The following is a 25669-nucleotide window of genomic DNA, read 5'->3' as shown; positions in this document are numbered from 1 at the left end:
CTCGGCTCATCCCTTGTTACGACATATAGAGCAGAAAATGGGGGCAGAGTCATCCACTGTGGACATAACTAGATTCCAGGCTACAGGCTGATTGTAGAGGAATTGGGGAGTTTCCCTCCATCCCAGCCCCCAGGAGTGTGACATTGTATCCGGGAAGTCTGGGCCTCCTTTTCTCCTCAGGGGATGGCTAGCAATCCTTTCTTTTTAAACATGTAGGCACATGTTCCTCTAAGTGTGACTGTGGTGCAGTGGTTACAAAGGCAGATTCCGAAGACCCTCCTCTCTCCAGGGATGGAAGCTGTGGAAGTGCACCTCTCAGGGCACGGTTTCCCTGAAGTCCACCACCCTCTTCATGAAGCCACACTTTCCACTTCCAGCCAGTGACGGAGCACAGCAGGGATACCAGGGCAGGCCCATTCTCACAAGACAGAGGACCCTTCTGTTGAGTGACTTTGGCCGATGGAGGACTCCCCCATCAGCTTCATCAAATTTTCTTAGAACTACATGTAGTCTAAGACTTCTCCATCCAACCTTTCTTGGGTCTCTCTCTTACAAGGGTTAGCGTTCCATCCTTGGCTGATGGCTCTCCCTACTTCCCCTGGCTTCCTTCTCATTTTCCCTTGCAGGCACTCCTTTTAATTAATCTCATGCATCTCTAGCCCTACCTTGGCACGTGCTTCTAGAGGACGTAGGCTAATACACCAGGGCATAGAGAGGCTTTGTGCAAATTGCAAAAAGCCTTCCCTACTCCAACTGCCCTTGTAGATATATCCCCGTAGACACTAGACTTGGCAAGCAGATGAGACTAAAATCGAGACGGGGCCCTACCTGAGGGTGGACCAGGCCCACACCAGAGTGCGTGGCTTGGTGAACCAAGCATGGGCTGGATTTCAGTCCAGACTCACCCTGTTGGCCAATGATAACCTGTTGCAACTTTATGCAAAGTCTGGCACTTCACACCTACTCAATGAGGCTCTCTGGGTGTAAGACCCAGGAATATGCATTTTAACAGGCTTGACAGTAATTCTACTGCACAGTGTTGTTTGAGAACTGCTGGGTAGGCTGTAGGAATTAATGTGAATGGTCCCCGACAGGGGGGCTGTGAAGGTGCTTCTTAGGCTGCTGGGAGGTGATGAGCTGATGGGCCTTTGCATGGGGATGGTTGTGTGGTACCTGGGCTGGGCACCAGGCAGGGCCCTTGGTGCTTCAGCAAGGTTCTGCTGTGAGGAGGGAGTGCCTGGACACTTAAGTGGACCAAGGCTTACTTCAGAGGAAAGTGCAGCACTGGGCAGCTGGCGGAAGGTCAGCGTCCTGCCCTCATGGAGCTTACATTCTAGATTTCAATGAACACTGGGGACACGAGATCAAAAAGATATACTCTGTGACTTCAGGAAGATTACAGTCTAACGCCTTCATTCAGAAATTATTTTTCATCAGGAAATAGCAGGAATGAGGGAGGGGACATCACTACAAATCTTAGAGACATTAAAAGGATAATAAGCGGATATTATGAACAACTTTATGCCAATAAACTTGATGAAGTAGATGAGGTGAATAAATTTATGGTTCCAAATTACTAAAGATCATTCAAGAGAAAATTGATAACCTGAATATCCTTATATTTATTTAAGAAATTGAATTTGAAGTTAAAATCCTCCCTACAAAGAAAACTTCATGCCAGACGGCTTCACTGGTAAATACTACCTCACACTTAAGGAAGAAATTATATCAATTGTATAAAAACTAGGAAACTGAAGAAGAGAGAACACTTCCCAGCTCCTTCTATATGGAGAGCATTTTCACTCTGATTCTAAAACCTGACAAATACAAGAAAAGAAAACTACAGACCAACATCCCTAAGGAGCATAGATATAAAATTCTTTAAAAATCTAAAACAAGATTTAAAAATCAAAAAATTCCAAAACAAAATTTTGCCCACTGAATCCAACGATATACAAAACAGATAATACATCACGGTCAGTGCAATAAGGTAAGAAAAAAGACTCAAAATGGATACAGATTGGCAAGGAAGAAATAAAAACTGTCTCGGTTCTCAGACAACATGATTTTCTACACAGAAAATTCAAATGAATCTCCAAAAATTCATTAGAACTAATACATGAATTTATAAGTTCTCAGGAAACAAGGTCCACATACAAAAATCAATTACATTTCTATAAACTAACAGGGAACAGCTGGTGACTGGAATAAAAATATATAATTAAACATAATAAGAGCTTAGGTGGGAATATTACAACAATTGTGCAAAACCTGTAAGCTGAAATCTAGCAAACACTGACAAAAAATAAAAGAAGTCCTAAGTGAATGGGGATATACTGTGGTTATAGATTAAAAGAGTCAATATTTTACGTTGTCCCTAAACTGGTCTATAGATTCACTGTAATTCCAGTTAAAATCCTAGCAGAATTTTGTGGGTAGAAATTGATAAACTGATGCTAAATGTTATATGGAAAAGTAAAAGAACTAGAGTAACCAAGATAATCTTGAAAATGACCAGGTTGGAAGACTTACACTACTTAATTTCAAGACTTACTGTAAAGCTACAGTAATCAAGACAGTGTGGTAAGGTGAAGGGATAGACATATAGATCAATGGAACAGAATAGGGAGTCCAGAAAGAGACCCACGCATTGATGGTCAATTGACTGTCTACAATGGTCCAAAGGCAATTCAATGGAGAGAGCATAGCTTTTTCAAGAAATGATGCTGGAATTACTGAATATCTATACGTAAAGAAATGAACCTTGATTCAGACCATGAGTCATATATAAAGTTAACTTAAAATGGATGGTAGACCTAAACGTAATGCCTAAAACTGTAAAGCTTCTAGAAGAAAATATAGAAGAAAGGCTTTGTGACATTAGATTAGGCAAAGATTTCTAGATGTGATACAAAAAGCAACGTCTAGAAAAGAAAAATTGAAATATTTGACCTCACCAAAATTAAGAATGTTTGCTCTTCAAAAGGCGCTTTTTAGAGAGTGAAAAGACAAGCCACAGACTTGGAGAAAATATTTACAAATCACATATCAAATAAAGGACTTGAATCTCAAATATTTAAACAACTCTCAAAACTCAGTTGTAAGAAAACAACCTGAATGATGTATGAATAGCAAATAAGCACATGAACCGTGCAAATTAAAATGAGCTGCAATAAAATGCTACTATACACCTATCAGAATGGCTGAAATTAAAAAAAAATCTGATTATACCAAGTACCACCAAGGATACCGAACAACTGGAACTTTCATACATTGTTGGTAGGAATGAAAAAATGATGCACACACTTTGGAAAACAGCTTGGCAGTTCTTATAAAGTTAAAGTACATTCACTATACAATCCAGGACTCCCACTTCTAAGTATTTACTCAAGTGAAATGAAAACTTATGTTCACATTAAAACCTGTGCATGAAGGTCCGTAGCAGCTTTGTTCTTGCACCAAATTGGAAACCCAAATGCCTTTCAGCTGGTGAACAGATAAACTGGGTAGAACCACATAATGGTGGACTATGAAACACTGTAAAGGAATGAACTGCTGATACATGTAACAACATGGACGAATCTCAGATGCATTATGCTATGGGAGAGAAGCCAGACTCACAAAGGTCCGCACTGTAGGATTCTGATTATAGGACACAAAGGCATAATGATAGGCACAGAAAACAGATCAGTATTTGCCACGGGTTGGGAGTTGGGGGAGGACTTGACCACAAAGGGAATTTTCGGGGATGACCTAACTGTTCTCTATCTTAATTGTGGTGCTTGTTGCACAAGTGTTTAGGGTTGTCAAAGCTCATAAAACTGTCCACCAAAAAGGGTGAATTTTACCGTATGTAAATTATGACTTAAGAATAAATGAAAAAAATCCATTAGCAGATTATGTGCTTCAATGATCGATTTGGAAAAGGTGGTCAATATCCCTATAAATAAACTTTACTTCTATGTAGACCTCAGGGGTGTCCATTTCTGCAGTTTATACTCACTGGAAAGGAAAACAAACTAGGACAAACTAGGACACTAGAATCAGAAACGGCTGTTTCGTGGTAAGTTACGCAATTTCCTACCTTCAATCTCTAGATCTTTTCATTTGAATACTTTAGAGTGGTTGTAAGAAAATCAATGCTCTGGAAGTGTTTCTTCAGGTCCAAATAACCATTTAGCAAACGATTGGGCCAGATGTTGGTCTTAGAAAGACCAGTATGACTTGTTTTTCCTTTCTGTGCTGTCCTTGTTTGTTATTATTATTGTTGTTGTTATTATTAGCAATCTAGACCCTGGGTGGAATGCCAAGAACATTACACATATTATCTCAGTATATTTAATCTCCACAACTGTGAACTATTAATCTTCACCCTGTGAAGCGGTTATTTTCACCATTTTATGTATGAGGACACTGCGGCATAGATAGGTCACAGGGCCACTGGGCTCAGAGATAACGATTCCCATTCAGCCCTGTCTGACTTTAAAGGATTGTAATTGTGCTTCTCTGGATAGATAATTATTCTATATAATTATAAATATATATAATTATATTTAAATTATATATTTTTATATATAATTATTTTAAATGGCTTAAGTGTTTTACAAGCCATTCATTTAATTAATTCAACATTCATTAAGTGCCTAGAATCATCTTCAAAGCTGGCAACATCTTCTCTGTTTATTCACAAGAAAGTGAAGGTTTAGCTGGGACAGAAAAGGGGCCTGCCTGCCTCTCGCTGTGGGTGGGCAGGGGCTGATGAGGCAGCCTCTGGGCTTCAGGCTTATTTCTCAAGAGGTGCCCCAATGCCTCCTTCTCTGAAATGAGCAGCCTGCTCCATTCAGGGCCCATCGGGTGTCTGCCGGTTGTGAATTTGCTGTCTCTTGGGGTCTTCCTGAGCCTTAACATCACATATGCTGCAGGGGACGTGAGGCTTTCTCTGCAGCGTGTTCCTCATTCTGGCCAGGCCTCTCTGCCAGTGGCTTGTGAGTCAGCAGGCTAAAGGGCAAAGTGAATGCTTACTGTTATGGACTGAATATCTATGCTCCCCAAATCCGTATGTTAATGCCCTGACGTCCAGTGTGATGACATTTGGAGGTGAGGCCTTTGGGACGTCATTAGGTTTTAAACGAGATCATGAGGGTGGGGACCCCGTGATGGGACTAGAGCTCTTATGAGAGAAAGAGGGACCAGAGCGCTCTCTCTGCCACTGGAGGACATAGAGAGAAGGCAACTGCCTACAAGCCAGGAAGAGGGCCTGCAACAGGAACTGGACCTGCTGGCACATTGACCTTGGACTTCCCAGTCCTCAGAACTATGAGAAATACATGTCTGTTGTTATGGTATTCTTTTTTTTTTTTTTTTTTTCCCGGTACGCAGGCCTCTCACTGCTGTGGCCTCTCCCGTTGCAGAGCACAGGCTCCGGACGTGCAGGCTCAGCGGCCATGACTCACGGGCCCAGCCGCTCCGCGGCATGTGGGATCCTCCCGGACCGGGGCGCGAACCCGTGTCCCCTGCATCGGCAGGCAGACTCTCAACCACTGCGCCACCAGGGAAGCCCTGTTACGGTATTCTGTTATAGCAGCTCGAGCGGACTAAGCCCCTACTGTCCCCACGTTCCTAAAGGGTAGGCCTTTGCTTTGACCTGAGGCATCAGGGTGACCCATGGGGTCCACGGAAACGCAGACAACGGTGCCAAGAAAAATAATAAACCCAAGGGATCATAAGCTACATAAAAAATGAGATGCACAGAAATGTCCTTACCAAATGGAGTCGGGAGATAGTTATCAGCTCAATTATAGATGAAGAGGATTTGTTGAGCATTTACTATTTCTAAGTAGTTTGCATGCATGGTCTCATTCTGACAACAACCGTATAGGAAGCTATCATTCTCGTCCTCCTCCCCAGGTTACAGATAAGAAAACTGAGGCTCACAGAGGTGAGGAACTTTCCCAAGATCACAGGGTTGGTAACTGTTGGAACTACCATTGCCATCAGGCCTGACTCAAGATTTTGAGTCCTTAACACCAAGCCAGACTATACAAGATCAGTACCTTACAATATAAAACCAATCCAAGACACACCTCCTGAAGTAAAGAGGCCAGCCAGTGATCTGAGAACCACAAAAGACAGAAATGGTTAAGTAGCATATTCTGAATGCCTACCATCTGCCAGGCGCATCCTAGGTCCTTTACATGTACTAGTTCACTCAATCCTCAGCACCGCCTTTGGAGGTAGTCGTATCAGCATCACCATCTCCATTTTACACATGAGAAAACTGAGACTGAAGGATTGGTTTACCAGATAAAATATAGGATGCCAGTTAAATTTCAATTGCAGATAAACAATGAATAAATGTTTAGAATAAGCATGTCCCAAATATTGTATGCATATTTGTTGCTTATCTGCAATTGATTTAACGGGGTATCCTTCATTGTTATTTGCTAAATCTGGCAACTGGGCAGGGAGGGGAAGTAACTTGCAAGGTCCCAGAAGGAGAATGTGGTAAAGCTGAGAATGGAAGCCAGGCAATCTAACTTCAGGGTCTACAATCTTGCTGGAAAACCACACTGCCCCTCAGGGCTAGCTTGGAACTAGGGGGAACTCAGGTGTCATGGAATCAACTCCAGGCAGCGACAGGCACCCAGCTAATGGAAGCAAGTTTGCCAGGAGCAGGCTCGTGGGGCGCAGGCTGCCTTCCCAGCAGTTGACTTGGCCACACAACCAGGTATTTGGGTAAGGAGACAGGGACAGGTTGGAGCTGGGGCTCTGCAGTGAGACGGCCCTTGTTTCCTACTCCGCTGTGTACTTATTAGCTGGCTCTCGTTGGGCGAGCTGCAAAACCCCTCAAAGTCCCAGAGTCCTCACCTGGACTCTCAGGTGTGACTGTTTCTCCTCATCTGCTTCTGTGTCCCTCTCCCTCATCAGTCTGTGAGCTCCTTGGGATTAGGGACTGGGCTTGTCATATAGGTGATTATGTGCAGCAAGCAGCAGGGGCTCAAGAAATGCTCGATTTTTATGAGTTGGCCAACGCTGGAAGGAACTTTGGAAAAAAGATAGCAGGAATGTGAGAGTATGGAGAGTCCTTCATTTGTTGTCCTAAATTGAATGTTTTAACAATTTATGAAAACAACCTGTTCGGTTTTAAAATAAAAAATTTAAAGTAAAAGTGTACATTTCTTTCCTGCTTCTCAAATCATTTTCTATCACCTCAGGTCCCCATTGGGCAAAAAAGATGGTTAAAAACTGACATTCTCAGCAACCACACTTGAAAGAGCTATTCCAGAGTTTGTTCTAAGGGCACGTTTCTAAGGTCTGGTGGAGGGCTCAAGCTGCTGATAAGGCTGTTTTCAATAATTATCACATTTCCCTTTGGTCACTGCTACTCTGGGGGTCTCTCGCATCGTGACTTTGCTCACGCAGGAGGCTTACCCCTGACAAGCTGTCAGCAAATCATCAGCTGTTCTGTTCCTTTAAAGACAGATAATGAACTTCCTGGCCAGGAAGAGGCCAGGGACCTCCCTGTAACTTTATCTCCCAGGAACTCCAGAAGTGGCTACTAGTGTCACCACCTTTGTTTCAAAGCCTGGTGCACAGTGCTAGGCAGAGACTATGTCCTGGTTTTTAAAAATGGTAAATATTCCATTGATAGCTCCGGTTGGAATTGTCTGCCTGGGAAACTGTTGTGAAAATAGGTTCCTCACGTGAACTCAGCATTATTTGTCACTCAGAGCCAAAAAGGACATTCCTCACAGAGTGGTTTCAAATCCATGTAGTCCATTTTTTGCAACCCAGGCAGTGAACGGCAGGGAACACACAAGAGGAAAGAAAAAGAGGTCTGAAAATGCAAATAACACGATGCAAAAAAATAAATGTGCATAATTTGATGACACTGACCTCACAAAGCATCAAGACCATTTCCCTCTGAAATAATCAGATTGCTTTGGCCACAATCAAGTTTCTGTGTAACCTTCCGCCCACATTCTTTTCCCATTACTCTGAGTTTTTACACAGACCTGTTACTGTTCACCATGGGATAATAAAGAACTGGGATGTTCAAATTTTAAAAAAGTATTCCCTCTGAAACAGAATATTGGTTGTTCAAACGTGATTTAAGTTTCAAGGTTAAAAATATGTTTCTGTGCTAATAAAACACATATGAGACTCCCATATGCAGATTTGACAAAGCTGTACAAGTTTTAACGAGGGAAAAGCAAGTTAAACCTGAGTAGAAACACCTTCCTTACATCAGGATGACATATTTTTTCCTCAGGTGAGAATTCATGCCTTATTCCTAATTTTAGAAGATAAGTAATTTTTTTCTTTGTGCTTTTCTTTGTTTTCTAAGTTTTCAGAATTGATCGTTGAGTTTTCTGGTTTTGAATAAGGTACGATTAAAATAATTTAAAAAGTAACCCAGAGGTGTTGTGTGAATGTCTTTGTCAATGCATCAGAAAGGAAGTGGATTCTGCCCTTGCCTTGGAAAGAAGGCTATTCCAGAGCTTGTGCTTCCTCAAAAAGAAAGATGAACATACGTCAGCAGCTCCAAAATGGGCTTATCCTTGCAGAAATGTAAAGCGATCGCCAAGATCTCACTTGTCATCACCACAAAATGGGAGAAGTGAAATACATGGCAGAGTAGAGCATTTATCTCTTTCCTGAGCCAAAGGAAGGAAGTCTTTTGCGACATTTAGTATGTTTGGGAGATGAAGATAAAGGGAAGTGCCCTTTTGCCCCAATGAGAGGACAGCCTTGGTTTTCACGTTTTGCTTCTCTGGCCTCGAGACCTAGTCACAAGGAAAGAAAGGCCTGAACGTTCAAGGAATCCTGCAGACTCCTTTGACTGTAGGGGTGAGTAGTGCATAATTTTTGCATAGCCCAGTGTGATGCATGAAACCCACTGAAGATCCTGAATCCTGTTGGCTGCGCCTATTTTTTCGAGTAACCCACTGTTTAAGAAGGGCTCAGGGAAAGGGAGTCACTTTATTCGCCTTTCCTGATCAGAGGTCTGTTTTGATTGTGATTCGCTCATTCATTTATTCATAAAATGTCTACAGAGTGCCTTCTTTATGTTATAGACTCTGCTAAGTACTTTCCTCTATATTGAGGTTTTAAAATCCCCCCTAGAGTTTTGCAGAGTAGGACTTTTTACCCACATTTGACAGCTAAGGAGACTTGGAGAAGCAGCAAGTCATTCTGTCATTCACTGCGCTGGATGTGCGCACTTTCATGACTGCGTCTTAGACAAAGCCTTTTCTTGTCTACGGTGTGTCTCATTAACTTAAGATCACATTAGTTTCCCTGGGTTGGAAAGAGAAAAGCAAATAAAAAATTCAGTTCTATCCTGATGACTATATGAACTGGATGTGACCATGACCCTATTTGATGCTAAAAAAGTTCGTGAGCTCTGGGTTAATTGCTTGATTCTGATGTGACAAATGCTTTGAAACATGAAGTGCCAATGTGCTGGCGTGAAACAGAGTGGTTAACACAGAAGGGCCAGGGTATCCTAAACCCCAAACCTTGACCTTTCCAGGGTAAGGAGCATAATACAGACACTGACTGGGAAGGCTGAAGGGACCTACCAATTGAAAGAGAAATTGGAAGGCTCAACATCGCCAATCATCAAGGAAACGCAAATCAAAACCACAATGAGATGTCACCTCACACCAGCCAGAACGGCTATCACCAAAAAAAACATAGACTGTAACAAACGTTGGCGAGGATGTTGTGAAAAGGAAACCTTCGTACACTGTTGGTGGGAATGTAAATTTGTGTAGCCACTGTGGAAAAGTGTATGGAGGTTCCTCAAAAAAAAATAAAAACAGAACTACCATATGATCCAGCAATTCCACTCCTGGGTATATGTCTGGGAAAAACAAAAACACTAATTTGAAAAAGACATGCACCCCAATATTCATAGCAGCATTATTTACAATTACCAAGATATGAAAACAGTCTAAGTATCCATCAACAGATGACTGCATAAAGAAGATGTGCTGTGTGTGTGTGTGTGTGTATATATATATATATATATATATATATATATATATATATACACACACAATGGAATATGACTCAGCCATAAAAAAAGAATGAAATTTTGCCATTTGCAACAACATGGATGAACTTGGAGGGTATTATGCTCAGCAAAATAAGTCAGACAGAGAAAAACAAATACTGCAAGATATCACTTATATGTGGAGACTAAAAAATACAACAAACTGGTGAATATAAGCAACCTCACAGATATGGAGAATAGACTAGTGGTTACCAGTGGGGGAGAAGAAAGGGGGGAGGGGCAATATTGGGGTAGGAGACTAAGAGGTACAAACTATTAGGTATAAAATAAGTTACAATGATATATGGTACAACACAGGAAACATAGCCAGTATTTTATAACTATAAGTGGAGTGTAACCTTTACAAATTGTGAATCACTATATTGTACACCTGTAACATATAATATTGTACGGCAGCTATACCTCAATTTAAAAAAATGGGGGGCTTCCTGGGTGGTGCAGTAGTTAAGAATCCACCTGCCAGTGCAGGGGACACAGGTGTGAGCCCTGGTCCGGGAAGATCCCACATGCTGCGGAGCAACTAAGCCTATGTGTCACAACTACTGAGCCTGTGCTCCAGAGCCCACGAGCCACAACTACTGAGCCCAATTTTGCATTTGGTAAATAAAGTATCCTTCTAGTCCTATTTTTAACAAGTTTTAAAAATTAGAAATGGTTGAATTTTTTCAATATTAAAAAATTTGGGGACTTCCCTGGTGGCGCAGTGGTTAAGAATCCACGTGCCAATGCAGGGGACACAGGTTTGAGCCCTGGTCCAGGAAAATCCCACATGCCGCGAAGCAACTAAGCCCGTGCGCCACAGCTACTGAGGCTGCACTGTAGAGCCCGTGAGCCACAACTACTGAAACTACGTGCCACAACTACTGAAGCCCACGTGCCTAGAGCCCGTGTTCCACAACAAGGGAAGCCACTGCAATGAGAAGCCCGCACACTGCAACGAAGAGTAGCCCCCGCTCGCCCCAACTAGAGAAAGCCCATGAACAGCAATGAAGACCCAACACAGCCAAAAATAATAAAATAAATTTATATAAAAAATAATAAAAAAATTTTTTAAATGGGAAAAAATAAAACAAAAAATACAGAAAAAAAGAGAAATTAGAAGCACACTGGGGACTCTACCTCTCTCTCTCTCTCTTTTTTTTTTTTTTTTTTTTAAAGACAAGTTCTGCTCCAGGCAGTGGGACAGAGTAGAAAGAGAGCAGGCTTTGGTGCCAGGAAGCCCTGAACTTGAACTTGCTTCACTTACCAGCCCGAAGGAGACAGGCAAGAGATCATCTTTAAATCAGATTCCTCATAGGAAAAATGGGGATAAAAAAGTCTAACTTAAAGATTTGCTTTAAGAATTAAATCATTATATAGGCTGACTACTTCTCTGTTAGCTAATGTCAGCAATATGGAGTAAATGGATGCTATTATTCATTTAATCATTAGTTAAAAAAACAGGAGGAAACATTATGCATATAATGTGGGCTCAACTATTTAGAAGCCATATAGAAAAAAAAAAAAAAAAGACCAAGGAAATAAGCCAAACTACTTATAGTTTTCTATGTGTGGCAGAATACAGGTCACTATTTTTTCTTTCTTTGTACCTTTCTAAACTTTACAAGCTGTGTACAATTTGCTTATGTTATTTTAACAAGAAAAACAAAGCAAAAGAGAAGTAATCTCTCCCTTTAAGTATTTAGATCCTTAAGGAGATGTTTTCATTACATCTTAGAAGATGGAAAACAAATAGTAAATTCATGATTAAAACGCCTGATTTTTACTATCACTCCTGCCCCAAAAGGGGTCTCACGTAATTTGCGTGTCATATCAGGGACTTAGTCACTACTTGGGTGTTAACATCTTTAATCAGGATAGAAGTTCAATTTCAGCTGACAAATGCTATGCTTGACCAGAGGAGTCTAACTATACCATTGACTCAGGTTTGGCTAGTGGTTTTTCTTACAATGGAACCTGACCATTACAGAGTTTGATATTGCATCCTAAGACAAAGTTTTAGAAGAATTAATGATTATCTCGGTTGCTAAACAATAACTACAGTCTTTGAGGTATTGTAATCAAATATCTTCTTAAAGAAAATTGTATTGAGGTTATAATAGCCCAGCAGTCTTACTTCCTCTCTATGGTCAATAATCTTTTTTTATAGAAATGGATATCCTTTCAATTGTCCCCTTTTCTGACTTGTAAAGGAATTGTCTTAAAGAGAGATCTCTAAATGGAGGAAAGCAGATATCGATATAAAAGCTGACAGGGCTAGAAAGATTTTCTACATATAGATGGAAATGGAAATTTCTAGAAAAAGATGCTAACATTCTCTTTTATCAGGCTTCCTCTTGATTTTCTGTAAAATGAGACATTGAGAACCAAATACCATCAAAGGAAAGTGTTGTGCCACTTACCCATGCAGTCTGGGCCCCAGTGGCCTGGACAGCACTGAGGCTGCAGATAGTTCTTCCTACAGATATGGCGGCATCCAGGGAGAGACAGCGAGTATGTTCTGACCTCAAAGGTGTACCTTGGAGGGTAAAGAGAGGACATTAACGCATGATTAGGGCAACGCAGTGAACTCTGGGCAGCAGATTTCCATAGATTTTTATTTAGGTCTTTATACCTGCCTATATTTAAAAATATGTAGATCGAGCACATTTTGCTTCCTAGGTAAAATAAAGCATAATCATGATTCATCTTTAATTGTAAGAAACATGAAAAAATCAGGGAAGGATGAAAATAAGGGTAAAATATCTAAAATGTTAGAAGTGAAGTTAGTAGATGAAAGAAATGATGCTAGGTTCTAGGTGGGCTTCAGACTTGTCACTGAGTGTCCTAGCAGCCAATGCAAGAAGGGAAAGATCAAGAGTTCTGTGATGCACAGTACCTGGAGAATTAAAATAAATTGATCATTCAGGATTTGCACATACCATTTGCATATACCATAGATAGAAAATTTCTGTGAGAGGTGTTGTAATGTAGTGAGCAATATTTGCCAAGGTTTTCTTGATATAATCGTGAGTTCCTTAGAACAGTTTTTGTACCAGCTGAGGAACAGTTCTGGAATAGCTAGTCTACAGAGGTTAACTACTTGTCTATTTACAGGGACCTCTGTATGGATGACTTATTCTAGGACTTGACTTCAGTGTATCTAGAGCCATGAATATCATTTCTTACTATTGGGCTGTTAAGAATAGTGTGACGGTGAGTTCAAGGTTGTACTCCTAAACCAGTCCCTGGAATGTAGCTGATTCACCAAAGAGCTACTGGCTTTATGGGCAGTCGAGCTGGAGATAGAGTTGATGATTTCTTTGAAAGGTTGAGCATATTGGCAGGGACATCTCTTCACAAAGAAGGGGACAAGGGGAGCCCAAAAGAGAACCAAAATGTCCCCTCAAGAACCAGTCTTGGCATAGAAAACAAACTTATGGTTACCAAAGGGGAAAGTGGGAGGGGGGAGGATAAATTAGGAGTTTGGGATTAACAGATACACACTACTATATATAAAATAGATAAACAATAAGGACCTACTGTATAGCACAGGGAACTATAGTCAGTATCTTGTAGTAAACTACATGGGAAAAGAATATGAAAAAGAATATATATGTGTATTTATAACTGAATCACTTTTCTGTACACCTGAAACTAACACAACATTGGAATTCAACTACAATTTAAAAAAATTTATATTAAAAAACCAGTCTTGGGTTTGTTTCAGCATAGCTGAATGACAGATCAAAGTTCTCAATTCTAAAACAGACAGCCTGAATGCAATAATCTTATCTGCTGTGTGTGTGGGAAGTGGGGGGAAGGTGGGGTGGGATACATAACCAAGTACGCACTTCGGCCATGAAAAAAAAAATCAGTATAAAAAGTTCTCAGTAAAGTCCCCATATAATTTTAACCTTGAACCCCAAAGCTTTCTGATGTACTTTCTCAGGGAATCTGGTCACAAATGTGTGCCCACTTTGGTAACTAAGTGGTTAACTGCTGTCTATGCTTGCTAATTCCAGGCCAGGTAATGTTGGGAAACTTCTATTAAAAATGACGACTTGGGGTTTCAGGATATAGTACAGGTGCATTAAGCAAGCGTGAATTTAGAACAGTGTGATATAACAGTGTTAATGGTTTCATTTTATACAAAATTCTTCTAATTCTTCACCCCTGAATTAAAAACAAACTCATTGAGTACTGTCTAATTTTTGAATTAGTAGACTGAGTAAATTAAAATTTGTGTTTGCATTTGAGCTGCATGGCTGCATCCATGAGCTGGTGGGCAGAACTGCCTGTCATCCTTTGCAAGGATTAACCTTGAATTATGAGAGTTTTGAATCATAAGAGGGCTTCAAGAAGGCTACACTCACATACAATGCGAGAAAGCTGTAGTTCCTTTGTCTCCCTTCTTTGGGTTCTAATTAGTATCAGGTTGCATAGCTAGTTTGTAAGATGACTATCAGACCCAAGGCTTTTACCATGTTCTGACTAGAACCTTTTCCAAAGGAAACAAACGCCAGATTTTCAAAATAAAGAAAGGCAAGATGAAGGCAGAATATTTTTGTGCAATTTTGTAATTGCATGAATTGTAATATATTTTTTAGACTCTAGGTCATAGTTGTAAGTTACTGAAGTTTGGGTTCCATGCAACCTTAGAGTAAGAGAAAATCATGGAAATGCTTTGTAGTTTTTGAGTTGGGAAGTTTCAATTTGCATTCACAATCCTTTGAGCGCCAAGACCCCAGCACACATATTTTCTCATAATGAGTACCTGCAATCTCGGATCCCCACGGTGCCATTGGTAACCTTGGTGTAACCGTCTGGGCATTTCATTCCAAAGTTGAGTGAGCAGGATTGGCACTCAGTCCTAATTGTAAGGAGAGACTTCTTATCACATCTTTTTGCCTGTGAAAACATTAAAAAAAAAAAAAATCAAGTCCCATTAGCAGAGCCTGGGTGGGCCAATCTTCTCCATTAGCTTCACGTAAATGAAACGACAGGGATGGCCATGAGGTTGATTGGTAATGACTGGCGGGTCTTTCCATCTTATCTGCAAGGAGTGTTGGAATCAACAAGCAATGTCTACCACGGCTGTGGGCGAGGGAAGGTGCTGCTCATACACCCATTTGCCATAACTGATCTCAAGTCTGGAGTCTAGCAAAGTAGAGCAATGTCACTATTCACACATATCCAAATGGGAAACCGGAAGTATACTGCAGGGTACACTTTTCAAACGGGAAATTGTAAGCAGGTTATTCGAGATCAATTGATCATAGATCAATAGGTCTCAAGAATATTCTTTCAGCATTGATTCCATAGGAATAGTCTAGTTTGGGTGCTAAATGCTGTGAAGCATACAGCTCCTGCTCCGAAGATGTTTGCAATCTTTTGATTATAATCCAGCTGGAACGTGGGCTCTGTAAGAGCAGAGATGTTTTCCTGTCTTGTTCTCTGCTGTACCTTAAGCACCTAGAGCAGTGTCTAGCACATAGTAGTGCTTAGTAAATATTTGACTTTTTTTTTAATAGATCTTTATTGGAGTTAATTGCTTCACAATACTGTGTTAGTTTCTGTTGTACAACAAAGTGAGTCAGCCATATGCATACGTATATCCCCATATCCCCTCCCTCTTGCATCTCCCTCCCACCCTCCCTATCCCACCCCTCTAGGTATGTATATATGTCCAGCCACTCTCTCACCTCGTCCCAGCTTACACTTCCTCCTCCTCATGACCTCAAGTCCATTCTCTATGTCAGCCTCTTTATTCCCGTCCTGCCCCTAGGTCCATCAGAACTTTTTTTTTTTTTTTTAGATTCCATGTATATGTGTTAACACGTGGTATTTGTTTTTCTCTTTCTGACTTACTTCACTCTGTATGACAGACTCTAGGTCCACCCACCTCATTACAAATAGCTCAATTTAGTTCCTTTTTATGGCTGAGTAATATTCCACTGTGTATATGTGCCACATCTTCTTTGTCCATTCATCTGCCGATGGACATTTGAATGAATGACTTGTGGGAAATCACAGACACACTAGAAATAATCACTTGGCAACATCAGGTGGCAGAGAATTCACTGCTGAAATGAATGGCACAGATACACTTTGGCCTTGTCTTCAGGGTACCTTGTCTGTGATCCTGGTGCTGATACTTCATGGATATCCTCCTCTTTCTCAAGTCTCCTTCATCTCCCCATCACGCTCAAGAAGCAGCAGCTTTGTACAATGAAGAGACACTGAACTTGAGGCTCAGAAGACCTAAGTTTAGAATCAACCTTTGTATCTTGCTAAGCATACAGTCTTGAATGAATTCCTTATTTTTTGCCATCATCTGTAAAGGGGGGATATTAATAACCACCCTGCAGGTTATTGAGACCTGAGTGATATATAACACGTGCAAATCACCTAGTCCAGTATCTAGAATATCATGGGCCATAAAGGCTTGTTCCTGTGACATTTCTGTTCTTACCTGTGTTTGGCTTGTTGCCTCTCCTCATCGGAGTGTTCTTTCCCCTCCCCTTGGCTATCCACACCTCAACACCCTGTGTAACACCACGTCCACAAAACCACACTCATTTCTCTGCCTTTTCTCGACTTCTCCCTATGGCTGGACAGTGGAGCACATTCTGTTGACTTTCTCTCCACTTAAAAGCCCCTTGCCGGAGAGGACTACTTCTCCTATTTCTTTGTCATCCCACAGCTTATCCCTTGGGCCCAGCATTAGCTTACGGGTGGTGGGAAAATAACTACTTCTAAGTTCATTGAAATATGTAAAGGCTGCATAAGAAGAAAGCTTACATTTACAGGGCAATATATGGTTATGCACACTTCCAAAGGCATCATCTTATTTGATCTTGATCACCCTAAAGACAAGTAGGGGAGGTATCATCATCCTCATTTTAGTGGGGAGAAAACTGAGGTGGGGGTAGGTCCAGTGACTTGCCCAAGGTCACACTGTCAGTTAGTGGCCTTATGATTCCTTGATCAGTTATTGCTCTTCCCCATGCTGTATAGTGGTATGTAGAAAACAAAATCTGTCTTTACTGGCAGCTTTCATTTGGTGATCATTATGAACCAAAACAGCACTAGAATGTTCTCTGTGAAATAATAAAAGCCACTCTTAGATATTGTTTGAATTAATTCCCTTCAATGGTTAGGGCATATCTACATTTCTTTTAAGCAGGATTTTCTTTACATTAGGGTTTCCCATTTGGATAAGTTTATGGGGTGACAGTACTTTTTCTTTTCTTAGTAAGCCAGAATACTCTCTCTTCAAGGAACCCCTTGATCTTCAAATTGTCCTTTTCAAATGGAAAGGCTCGTTCTCTCTCCCATACAGTCCTGTCTAAAAAGTAAACTCAGCTTTAAAATCAGTCAAGGCCTGACTTGGGTACTAAAGCAAGCACTCAACAATGTGATGATGGTGGTGATGTGGATGATAATTACTGCTGTCTGTGGAGCAACGATGGGGAGAAACTGAAGCTTAGAGGGACTAAGTAACATGCTCAGGGTTCAACAGCCAGTAAGCCATGGAGCAGTGACTGGTCCTCAAACAGTTGTTAAACAAAGAAAAGCCCCAGTTCAAACTTGCCCCTATCTAACCTCATAGCTGGAGCACTTAACCCTTATGCCATCTTCCAATGTTTCAGTGAAAAACCTTATCTGAGTAGAGCCAACTGGAGTAAAATTGGTGTTGATAAAAATGTGTCTGGCACAAAACAGATTCACAGACCTAGGGAACAGAATTGTGGTTGCCAAGGGGGTGGGGGGATAGGGGAGGGATGGATTGGGAGTTTGGGATTGGCAGATGCAAACTATTCTATAGAGAACGGATAAATCATAAGGTCCTACTGTATGGCACAGAGACCTATACTCAGTATCCTGTGACAAACCATAATGGAAAGGAATATGAAGAAAGAGTGTATACATATGTAAAAATAATTGCCTGGCACAGATGCAGAATCATGTTTAATTATTCATAGAGCAGAAATCCTATCCCGTGAAATACATTTTAAATAAATCACTCAGATTGCCTCTCACATACCTCCCCTTTATTTATTTTTATTTTTGGCTGCGCAGCGTGCAGGACCTTAGTTCCCCACCCAGGGACTGAACCCATGCCCCCTGCTGTGGAAGCGTGGAGTCCTAACCACTGGACTGCCAGGGAAGTCCCTCACATACCCTCCTTTAGCCTGGACTTGCTACAGAACTGGTATTGAACCTGCTATATGATGACAGCTCACGTGAGCCTGCTGCACAGGCAGGAGTGCTGGTGTCCATCACAAGGACTATCCATTCGACTGCCCTGGGTACTTCTACTCAACTCGTGGTAGGTAGACGGATGGATTCCTGGCACATTTGGTGACACTGTGTTTCTCAATGGGTTATCACCCAGCCTGGAATTCCCCAGAGCTCCTCTCTACTCAGCTCTCTACAGCCATTGTTATTTCCTACATTCAGAATGATGCAATGGGAGGTATTCATGAAAGCAAACCGACAAAAAGGATAGCAAAATCCACAATGGATAGAGGGATGTTAGCACTTAAATCAGAGATCCCAACAATGGCGTTTTAACACAGGAATAGAACTGGGTTAGCACCCCTTCAGACACATCCCCGGTACCGTGCTATTCTCCACTAGCTTTCTATTTTGTGAAGTCCAGATAGTAACATTTACCTATGACAACGTAGGAAAGCAAAAAAGTTTATGTACACAATCGTGAACGTAAACACATTTTTAAAAAACGCAAGTTTCATCTTACCTGCTCTGCAGTTTCAGGCAGGGAACAGAGAGTTTGTGCCGCCAATCCAAGAAAAAGAAGTATTAAAATTTGTGGCATGGTGAGGAAATATTTCCTTCTTCTCCACGTCAGGCACCTGTCAGGACTATTTAGCTACATTAACTTAGTCTGACGAACGCCCAGTGAATTCTTTCTCATTTCAGTGTTTGCTTTTAAATCTTTTCCTCTCCTTTTCCTGGATTGAAACAGATGATCTGTGAGAACTGCCTCTAGACAGGAAAAATGGCCAATCTAGGGGTCGTGGTGAAATCGGCCACTCTCAACTGTATACACGTCTGGCTCAATGACAGGATATCCTCAAGGCGCTGAGGCAGAGACATGGTCCGGAATTTTTGTGCCTTATGAAACTCCCAAGAAAAAGCTCCTGCCTCCTACTGCCCTGCCCATCCACCTCTGGTCCTGCCTACTTCTGGCCCCAGGCCCTGCCAACATTTACGCAGCCACACCATGGAAAACTGCAGGCCTCACCCCCTGAATGCAAAGGTCTGAGCTTGCCATCAGGCAGTTTAAGCAGGGATGCCCATAAATGGCACAGTTCCAGGCATGGAGGGGATGTTGCAGAAGGCCGGGTCCTCGACTTGGACGAGGATGCTGGCAAACTCTACCACAAAGAAATGTCTCTTTGCAGATGCCACTGGTTGGGTTTTTGACCCATCCTCTCTCCTGTCCCAGGTCACTTCAGTAGCAAATAACTGAGTCTATAGGTCTCATCTTACCCTTTGAAGCCCAGACCTAATGACATCTCTTCCAGGAAGGTTTCCTGTCCTGCTCCTCCAATATCATCTTGGAGACCTTCCCAGCATTTTGCACATCATTCTACGTAAGCCCAGTCATATCCATCGCAATTCTCTGGTCTGTATGTCTGTCTCCTGTGCCCAGTTGTGAATTCCTTGCAGAGAGGGGCTAGCCTTCATCTTCTGTGTCCCCAGCAGCTTAGAGCAGAGACCTGCATTTAAAGTAAGAAAAATAACAATAGTCAACATTTGTTGAAAACTTACTATGTGCTTCTCACTATGTTAGACTTTTCCATGGATTAACCTATTTAATCCTCATAATTCTTGGTGAAATAGGATTGTTCTCCCCATTTTATAGATGAGGCAACTGAGGCAGAGAGGTTAGGCAACAAATTTTCCAAGGTCACACAGCTAGTAAGTGAGGATCCAGTTTTCAAACTGGGTGACTCTAGATCCAGTACTGTTAACCACTACCCTCTACTGCTTAAAACGATAGCTAATGAATAAATAGCAGGTGGTGCCCCGGTCTCATTGACATGATAGAAAACTGTCAGGCTGAGTACCACAAAGGAAAACATCTGTGCTAATCAACAAGACAGGCTTATGAGGGTACATCTCATGACACTGAGTTAATTGGGAGACTGGCAGTTAGAGACTAGTTTTGGTTAAATAATCCTTACCCTGCAAAATCTTTCTCTCTGGATTTTTGAAATAACATTACATTATATTGGTCAATAATCCAAGAAAATTCTGGTACAGATAAGCCCTTCAGAGGCTAACCCAGAGGTCTGAATGAGAAGACGCCAGATGAGGAAGTCCTTACAATCCCTTGGTTCAGTGGATTTCAACCTCATTTAGAATTTTGGAGAAGCTTAAATTTTTTTTCTTTTTTCCAATGTCTACCCTACTCCAGAACAATCAAGTCAGTACGTCTGGGGGTGGGGCACAGAAATCGTATTTTTCAAAGCTTCCTAGGTGATTCCACTTGCATGGATGACTGCTGCTTAAGGAAAAATTAAATTCTATTGTGTGAAGTCAATGAGATTGAGGTTAATCTGTTACAGCAGCTGTGTTACCTTAACTAATACACGAAGGAAAGAAATTGGAGCTTTTTTTCTGATTGTTTTCTCTCTGAAGAACATGGATAAGTGTCTGGGTCTTGGAATGGGTTAGATTCCTGGCGGGGGGAGAATGAACCATACTTGCATTTCCTAAATAGTTGTGGAAGATGCTGCAGGAGGTGCTGGGGAAGAATTCTATCAGATAATTTGGAAAACCCTGCCTCTGCCGTCCCTTTCTTAGGGAGTGACCATGCTCATTAGCTCATTAAAGGTTCTGAGACATCCCTCAGTAAAACATAAGGTAACAAAACCAAACAAAGACAGTTCAACTTTGCTTAAAGCAGTATTTTCCAGAACTTTTAGACCAAGAGATGTTTTCTCTTTGCAAACTAACCTTAGCACCTCCAGATCTATGTTCGATTGCTCTCGCCTAGGGAAATACTATCCTAGATTTTAGCAGGTTGAATGTTCCATTTTTAAATTACGAGGATGTAGAAGTTAGCTTGCCAGTGGCCATGGGGATTCCGCAGTTCAGGACCTGTTCATACACTTTATCTATTAGTTGCATTAGAAACATTTCTAAATACGTGGATTTGTTTAGAAATTGAATAGTTTTATTTCTGTGAGGCTCATCTGATTACTATGCACAGAGGTTCTTCAAGTTATTTCAAATCTCTACCACTGCCTCCCTGCAATGAACAAGTGCTTAAATTGGTGCCTAGCACATAGTGGGTGCTCAACCATTCTTAATATTATTAGAATATGCTAATGTCATAGACAACAGCTACACAAATCTACACCCTTAGCCCAGTGTAGCTGTGAGGTAGCTCTGGATTTCCTCTGTCACGGGTTGACGCCATTCTGCTGATCTGTGTGTCCCTCACGGGGTGGAATGTCATTTTCTGTACTGTGGTCCACACTCCTGTTTACTGATTGTTATAGTTTGTCTCTTAACCATTCAAAGTTGTTTTCAGACAAGGATTTTTTTGTTTTTCCAGATGTGTTGGGTTTATTTTACTCTGATGCAAAACCAAAGATTCCACTTTCGCACAGAGACCGGTATATTACAAGGTCATGAAAAAGTGGTGCAGGATGTGTGGACCACTGGAGGGTCAGGTCATCTCCTTTGTAACATGACACTACACCGTCGCTGAGCAACACATTGAAAATAACGCTGCGGGACTGAACTGAAATGTGGCACGAACATGACAAGTTCCGGGCATGCCTTCAAGCACCTCCCTTAGGATGGACTCGATATCTGGGCTTCAGTGTGGGGAGGATTACAGTTCTCTGGAAGAATAAAAAGTTCACACTTTTGAAATTTCACAGAAGAATTTTAAGGCCAAAACATAGTGGGTTCATTTCTCTTCACCTCCAGGGACAAAGCTGATGCTTTATTCAAAACCACATTAAGCTTCTAGTTCAAATCCCAGCCCGACCTTGTGTCCTCCTGCGCTGAAGTTCTTTCCATGGATGAGAGCTGACAGGGTCAGTTTCACTCCTGGTCGAAGGGTCTGAGTATAACCCAGTCCAATGAGGCTGGCATTATTTACTCTAGCAGATAGAGAAGTTCTACAATCCAGCTTGTACTTAGCAGCGATGCCGAAACGTGTGTTGTTCCTGCCTGCCGTCCACGCAAGGTTTATTGATGTTTCAATCTTCTTGTTCATCTTCTGGGAGATCCACCCTCCAAATTCAATGCCATCGTTCATGTGAGTGTGCAGCTGGTAGTCTGTGGCCTTGTAACCCAGCATGAAATTATTCTGTGACAGTTTGGATTTGGCTGTGTCTAAACTCATCTGATAGCCAGCAAGCCAACCTTCAAAGGCCAGCACAGCCCAGCCATAGATGGTTTGTCCAGAAAAATCTGTATCAACATTATTGCCAAGACTGAAACAATCCCATTTATAGGAGGCCTTCAATTTCCTACTCTTCTTTCCTGTGTTCGGGACAAATATGGTATCAAGAGTCAGTTTCAACCTTGAGTTGAATTTATGCGTTGAGTTGAATGAACTTGAGTTGAGTTTCGACTTATTCTCCAAAGAGATTTCTATCCCAAGAGTATTGTCTGTGTTCTACTTTTGGGTGAAGGTCAGTCCATAGTTAAAAATCTTGTATTTGGTTTCTAGGTTGCCTGATGCTTTCCCTGTAACAGTGTAAGCATGACCAGAAGTAGAAAATTCCACTCCACTACATAACTTGGTTCTCAGATCTATTTTGACCATGCTAAACCCATATCCTTTGCTGAAGACACCCTTGGCAGACTTTCCTAGGTCACAGTAAGTCGGTGTGTTACACACATCTCCGACGGGATGGCCCGTCCGCTCCTCCAGGGCACCGCTGAAGCCAGACAAGGATTTTAAATCAATACTACACAGGCAGTTTGTCCTCTCCAATATCCCCTATTATGCTGCTGGCAGTTACTTAAGACCTGGGAATGGCTTTCCCCTGCCCAGGTCTGCCCTCCTGCTCTTTCATTGCTTCCTCCTTATGTCCCCCTCGACTAGTACTCACCTCCTTTGCCCCCGCGATCTGTCCTCAGCGGTGACAACATGAGAGGTGATAGTTTCCTCTTGGGTGAGAGAATTAATTTCCTGATTGGAATGTGGAGACTTTTCCCATATTGGAAAAGGCAAAAGAGGGGCTGGGACACTTCCTGGGTAATACTGTTGTGCATCTCCCATGGCTATAGCATTCTGAGTTGTTAGTGGTCCTTTCTCTACATCATGCCAGTTACCGAGACTTTAGTCCTTGGTCACTTCGACTAATAAAGCATTTCACGTGTGCCCTGCCCAGCATTCCAAGGAGGAAGAATCATTATCCTCATCATCACCATCACAAACACACACATAGCTTTCACACATGCCAGGCACTCTAAACTTTTAACTCAGTCTTCACCACAAGCCTAGGACAGAGGTATTAGTATCATATACTATCCCCATTTTGCAGATAAGACTGAGGCAGACAGAGGTTTACTCACTTGTCCAAGGTCACAAGGCTAGTAAGTGGTGGAGCAGAGACTTGAATCCAGGCAGTGTGAAGCCACTGGTTGACGCTGAAGCATCATCTGCAGGACCTGCTTTGGATCTTGAATCTTGAACAAGATATTTCTGGACCTTGTGAGATGGCCAACGGGTCAAAGGTTATGCTTCTGAAGTAGAACAAACCTGTTTACTGGGGAATCAATTGTATCTTTTGCTTTGCAGGGGAATAAAAAAGGCCAGAAATTGATATCGAAGGTGAGTTTTCTGGTCAAGATTTATTTTTCATTCTCCCTGCAATTTTTGCTAGACTAAGGAAGAAAAAGAGCTCGGAACAGCAGCTAGCTGTTGTTCTCTCTTGAGCAGCTATCTAGAAAATTGAAAAAGTTGGCTTCACGTAGGTTCAACAAATCCAAGAACTCCTAGAATTTTTCCAAATGAAGTTGGTGCTTTGGGAAGTAAAAACTTAGAAAAGGGAAAACAATACTACATCCCTGAAAACTTTCAGCATGAGAAATCGTTACCGAACCAGGTTCGTCTTGCTCGCTGCACAGCAAGCCAAAACGCTAACGCTGAGGTTTGCAGCAAAGAGAGGGCTTATTCGCAAGGCAACCAAACGAGGAAACTGGAGAACAAACTTCAAATCCACCTCCGCGAAGGCAAGCGGCTCCGGGTATCTACCGGACAACTAACAAAGAAGCAGGACTGCCTGAGGCGTGGGGAGCGTGGGGAAAGTGATTGGAAAAGGGGTGGAAATTGACGTTCTGCGCAGGTGTAACTAGTCTACAGGCCTCCGCATGCTCGAAAGGTCACTGGGCGAACACTCGCGCATGCCCAGTTGGAGGGTGGGTGGTCCTAACAGGTCTTAACCAGCTCAGCTCGAACTAGGCGCAGCTGACTTCAAGCTCCTGAAGACGACTCAGGCAAACATCTTGTCGTTTAGGCTGTGTGCAGCTTGGAGGACATGTGAGTCTTTTGCAGCAACAATTAAAACGACCTTGATTAGTGAAGGCAGATTACAGGTGAAACGAATTTAACTAATGATTACCCACGGTTTCAAAATCAGAGAGAACTATCTGGAAATGTGGTCCTTGATAAAATTTAAATTCAGGCCAAGTGGAACAAACAGAACTAACAAAACAGACTTTCAGAATCTCAATTCATAATTTCAAGTAGCATTAAAGGTAGTCTCTCCCAGGAGAAGAGAAGTGTTTTTCCGGCCCAGCGTGTGGATTTTATGCTGAGTAGGCATTTTCAGTGGAATCCAGTTTTATTATAGAAATAGCTTGCTGTTGATTCTCCTGGATATTCTTTTTGTGTACAAATTGGGGAGAATTCTTGGCACCTGAAACATCTTGGCCAGAGCACAATATAGTTTCTTCTCTCCTTCATATCTTATGTCAACATTGAAACAATTCAATAGCTGTTTATATTCCAGATATAGAAATTACTAAAAAGAAACCCACATTCTTCTGTTTTTTTTTTTAAATTTTTAAAAAAAGCTCTTTCTTGTACCCATCTGCTGAGCAATGTTGAATTCTTTTTTTCTTTGCCCTTCTCCTTTCTCTGCTTTGGGTAAAAATAGCTTCCACTTTTCTAAATCAAAGGACTTAACAAGCTAAACTGAGAGTAGCCTATAGTTTAATATCATGGTTTGAAATAACCTCTTTAAAAAGTCTTCAAGTAAAAGTCTAAGTAATATTTTATTTGACTTGATTTATATAGGTAGTTGTCCCAAATACTTCCTAATACCTTTGATTGTATAGACATATGTCGTGTTAACAGGATGATTTTTTTATTTTGGTTGCCATCACACTGTAAATTTCACTCATTCTTTCATTTGTTCAACAGACATTTATGGAACGCCAAACACCATACTGGGCTCTGAGGACACAGAAGTGGGTAAGTCACATTGCCTCATGCGTTATAACTTCCACCATACTTTTGCACATATTTTTTTTTTTTTTTTTTTTTTTGCGGTACGCGGGCCTCTCACTGCTGTGGCCTCTCCCGTTGCGGAGCACAGG

The 25669-nt window shown here is 41.6% G+C and overlaps 2 protein-coding genes across 2 annotated transcripts in view; both read right to left on the bottom strand.

Annotated features, from left to right (window-relative positions):
* STAB2 (stabilin 2) overlaps positions 1–18905 on the bottom strand; it is a 159163-nt gene extending 140258 nt beyond the window's left edge. The window contains exons 1-3 of the mRNA XM_007109862.4: positions 18828–18905; positions 14838–14971; positions 12484–12599 (exon numbers count right to left, since the gene is read on the bottom strand). Of these exons, the coding sequence (XP_007109924.1) occupies positions 12484–12599; positions 14838–14971; positions 18828–18905 (328 nt within the window). The remainder of the gene's footprint in view (positions 1–12483; positions 12600–14837; positions 14972–18827) is intronic.
* Positions 18906–21958: 3053 nt separating this feature from the next.
* LOC102991931 (voltage-dependent anion-selective channel protein 3-like) overlaps positions 21959–25669 on the bottom strand; it is a 10763-nt gene continuing 7052 nt past the window's right edge. Inside the window, 1 exon segment of the mRNA XM_055085173.1 lies at positions 21959–23001. Within this exon segment, the coding sequence (XP_054941148.1) occupies positions 22071–23001 (931 nt within the window). The 3' untranslated portion in view covers positions 21959–22070.

This window comes from Physeter macrocephalus, chromosome 6 (genome assembly GCF_002837175.3).
Source record: "Physeter macrocephalus isolate SW-GA chromosome 6, ASM283717v5, whole genome shotgun sequence".
In the NCBI taxonomy this organism is placed as follows: Eukaryota; Metazoa; Chordata; class Mammalia; order Artiodactyla; family Physeteridae; genus Physeter; species Physeter macrocephalus.
Note: the sequence above shows the minus strand (reverse complement) of the source record. Positions and strands in the feature narration are given on the sequence as shown.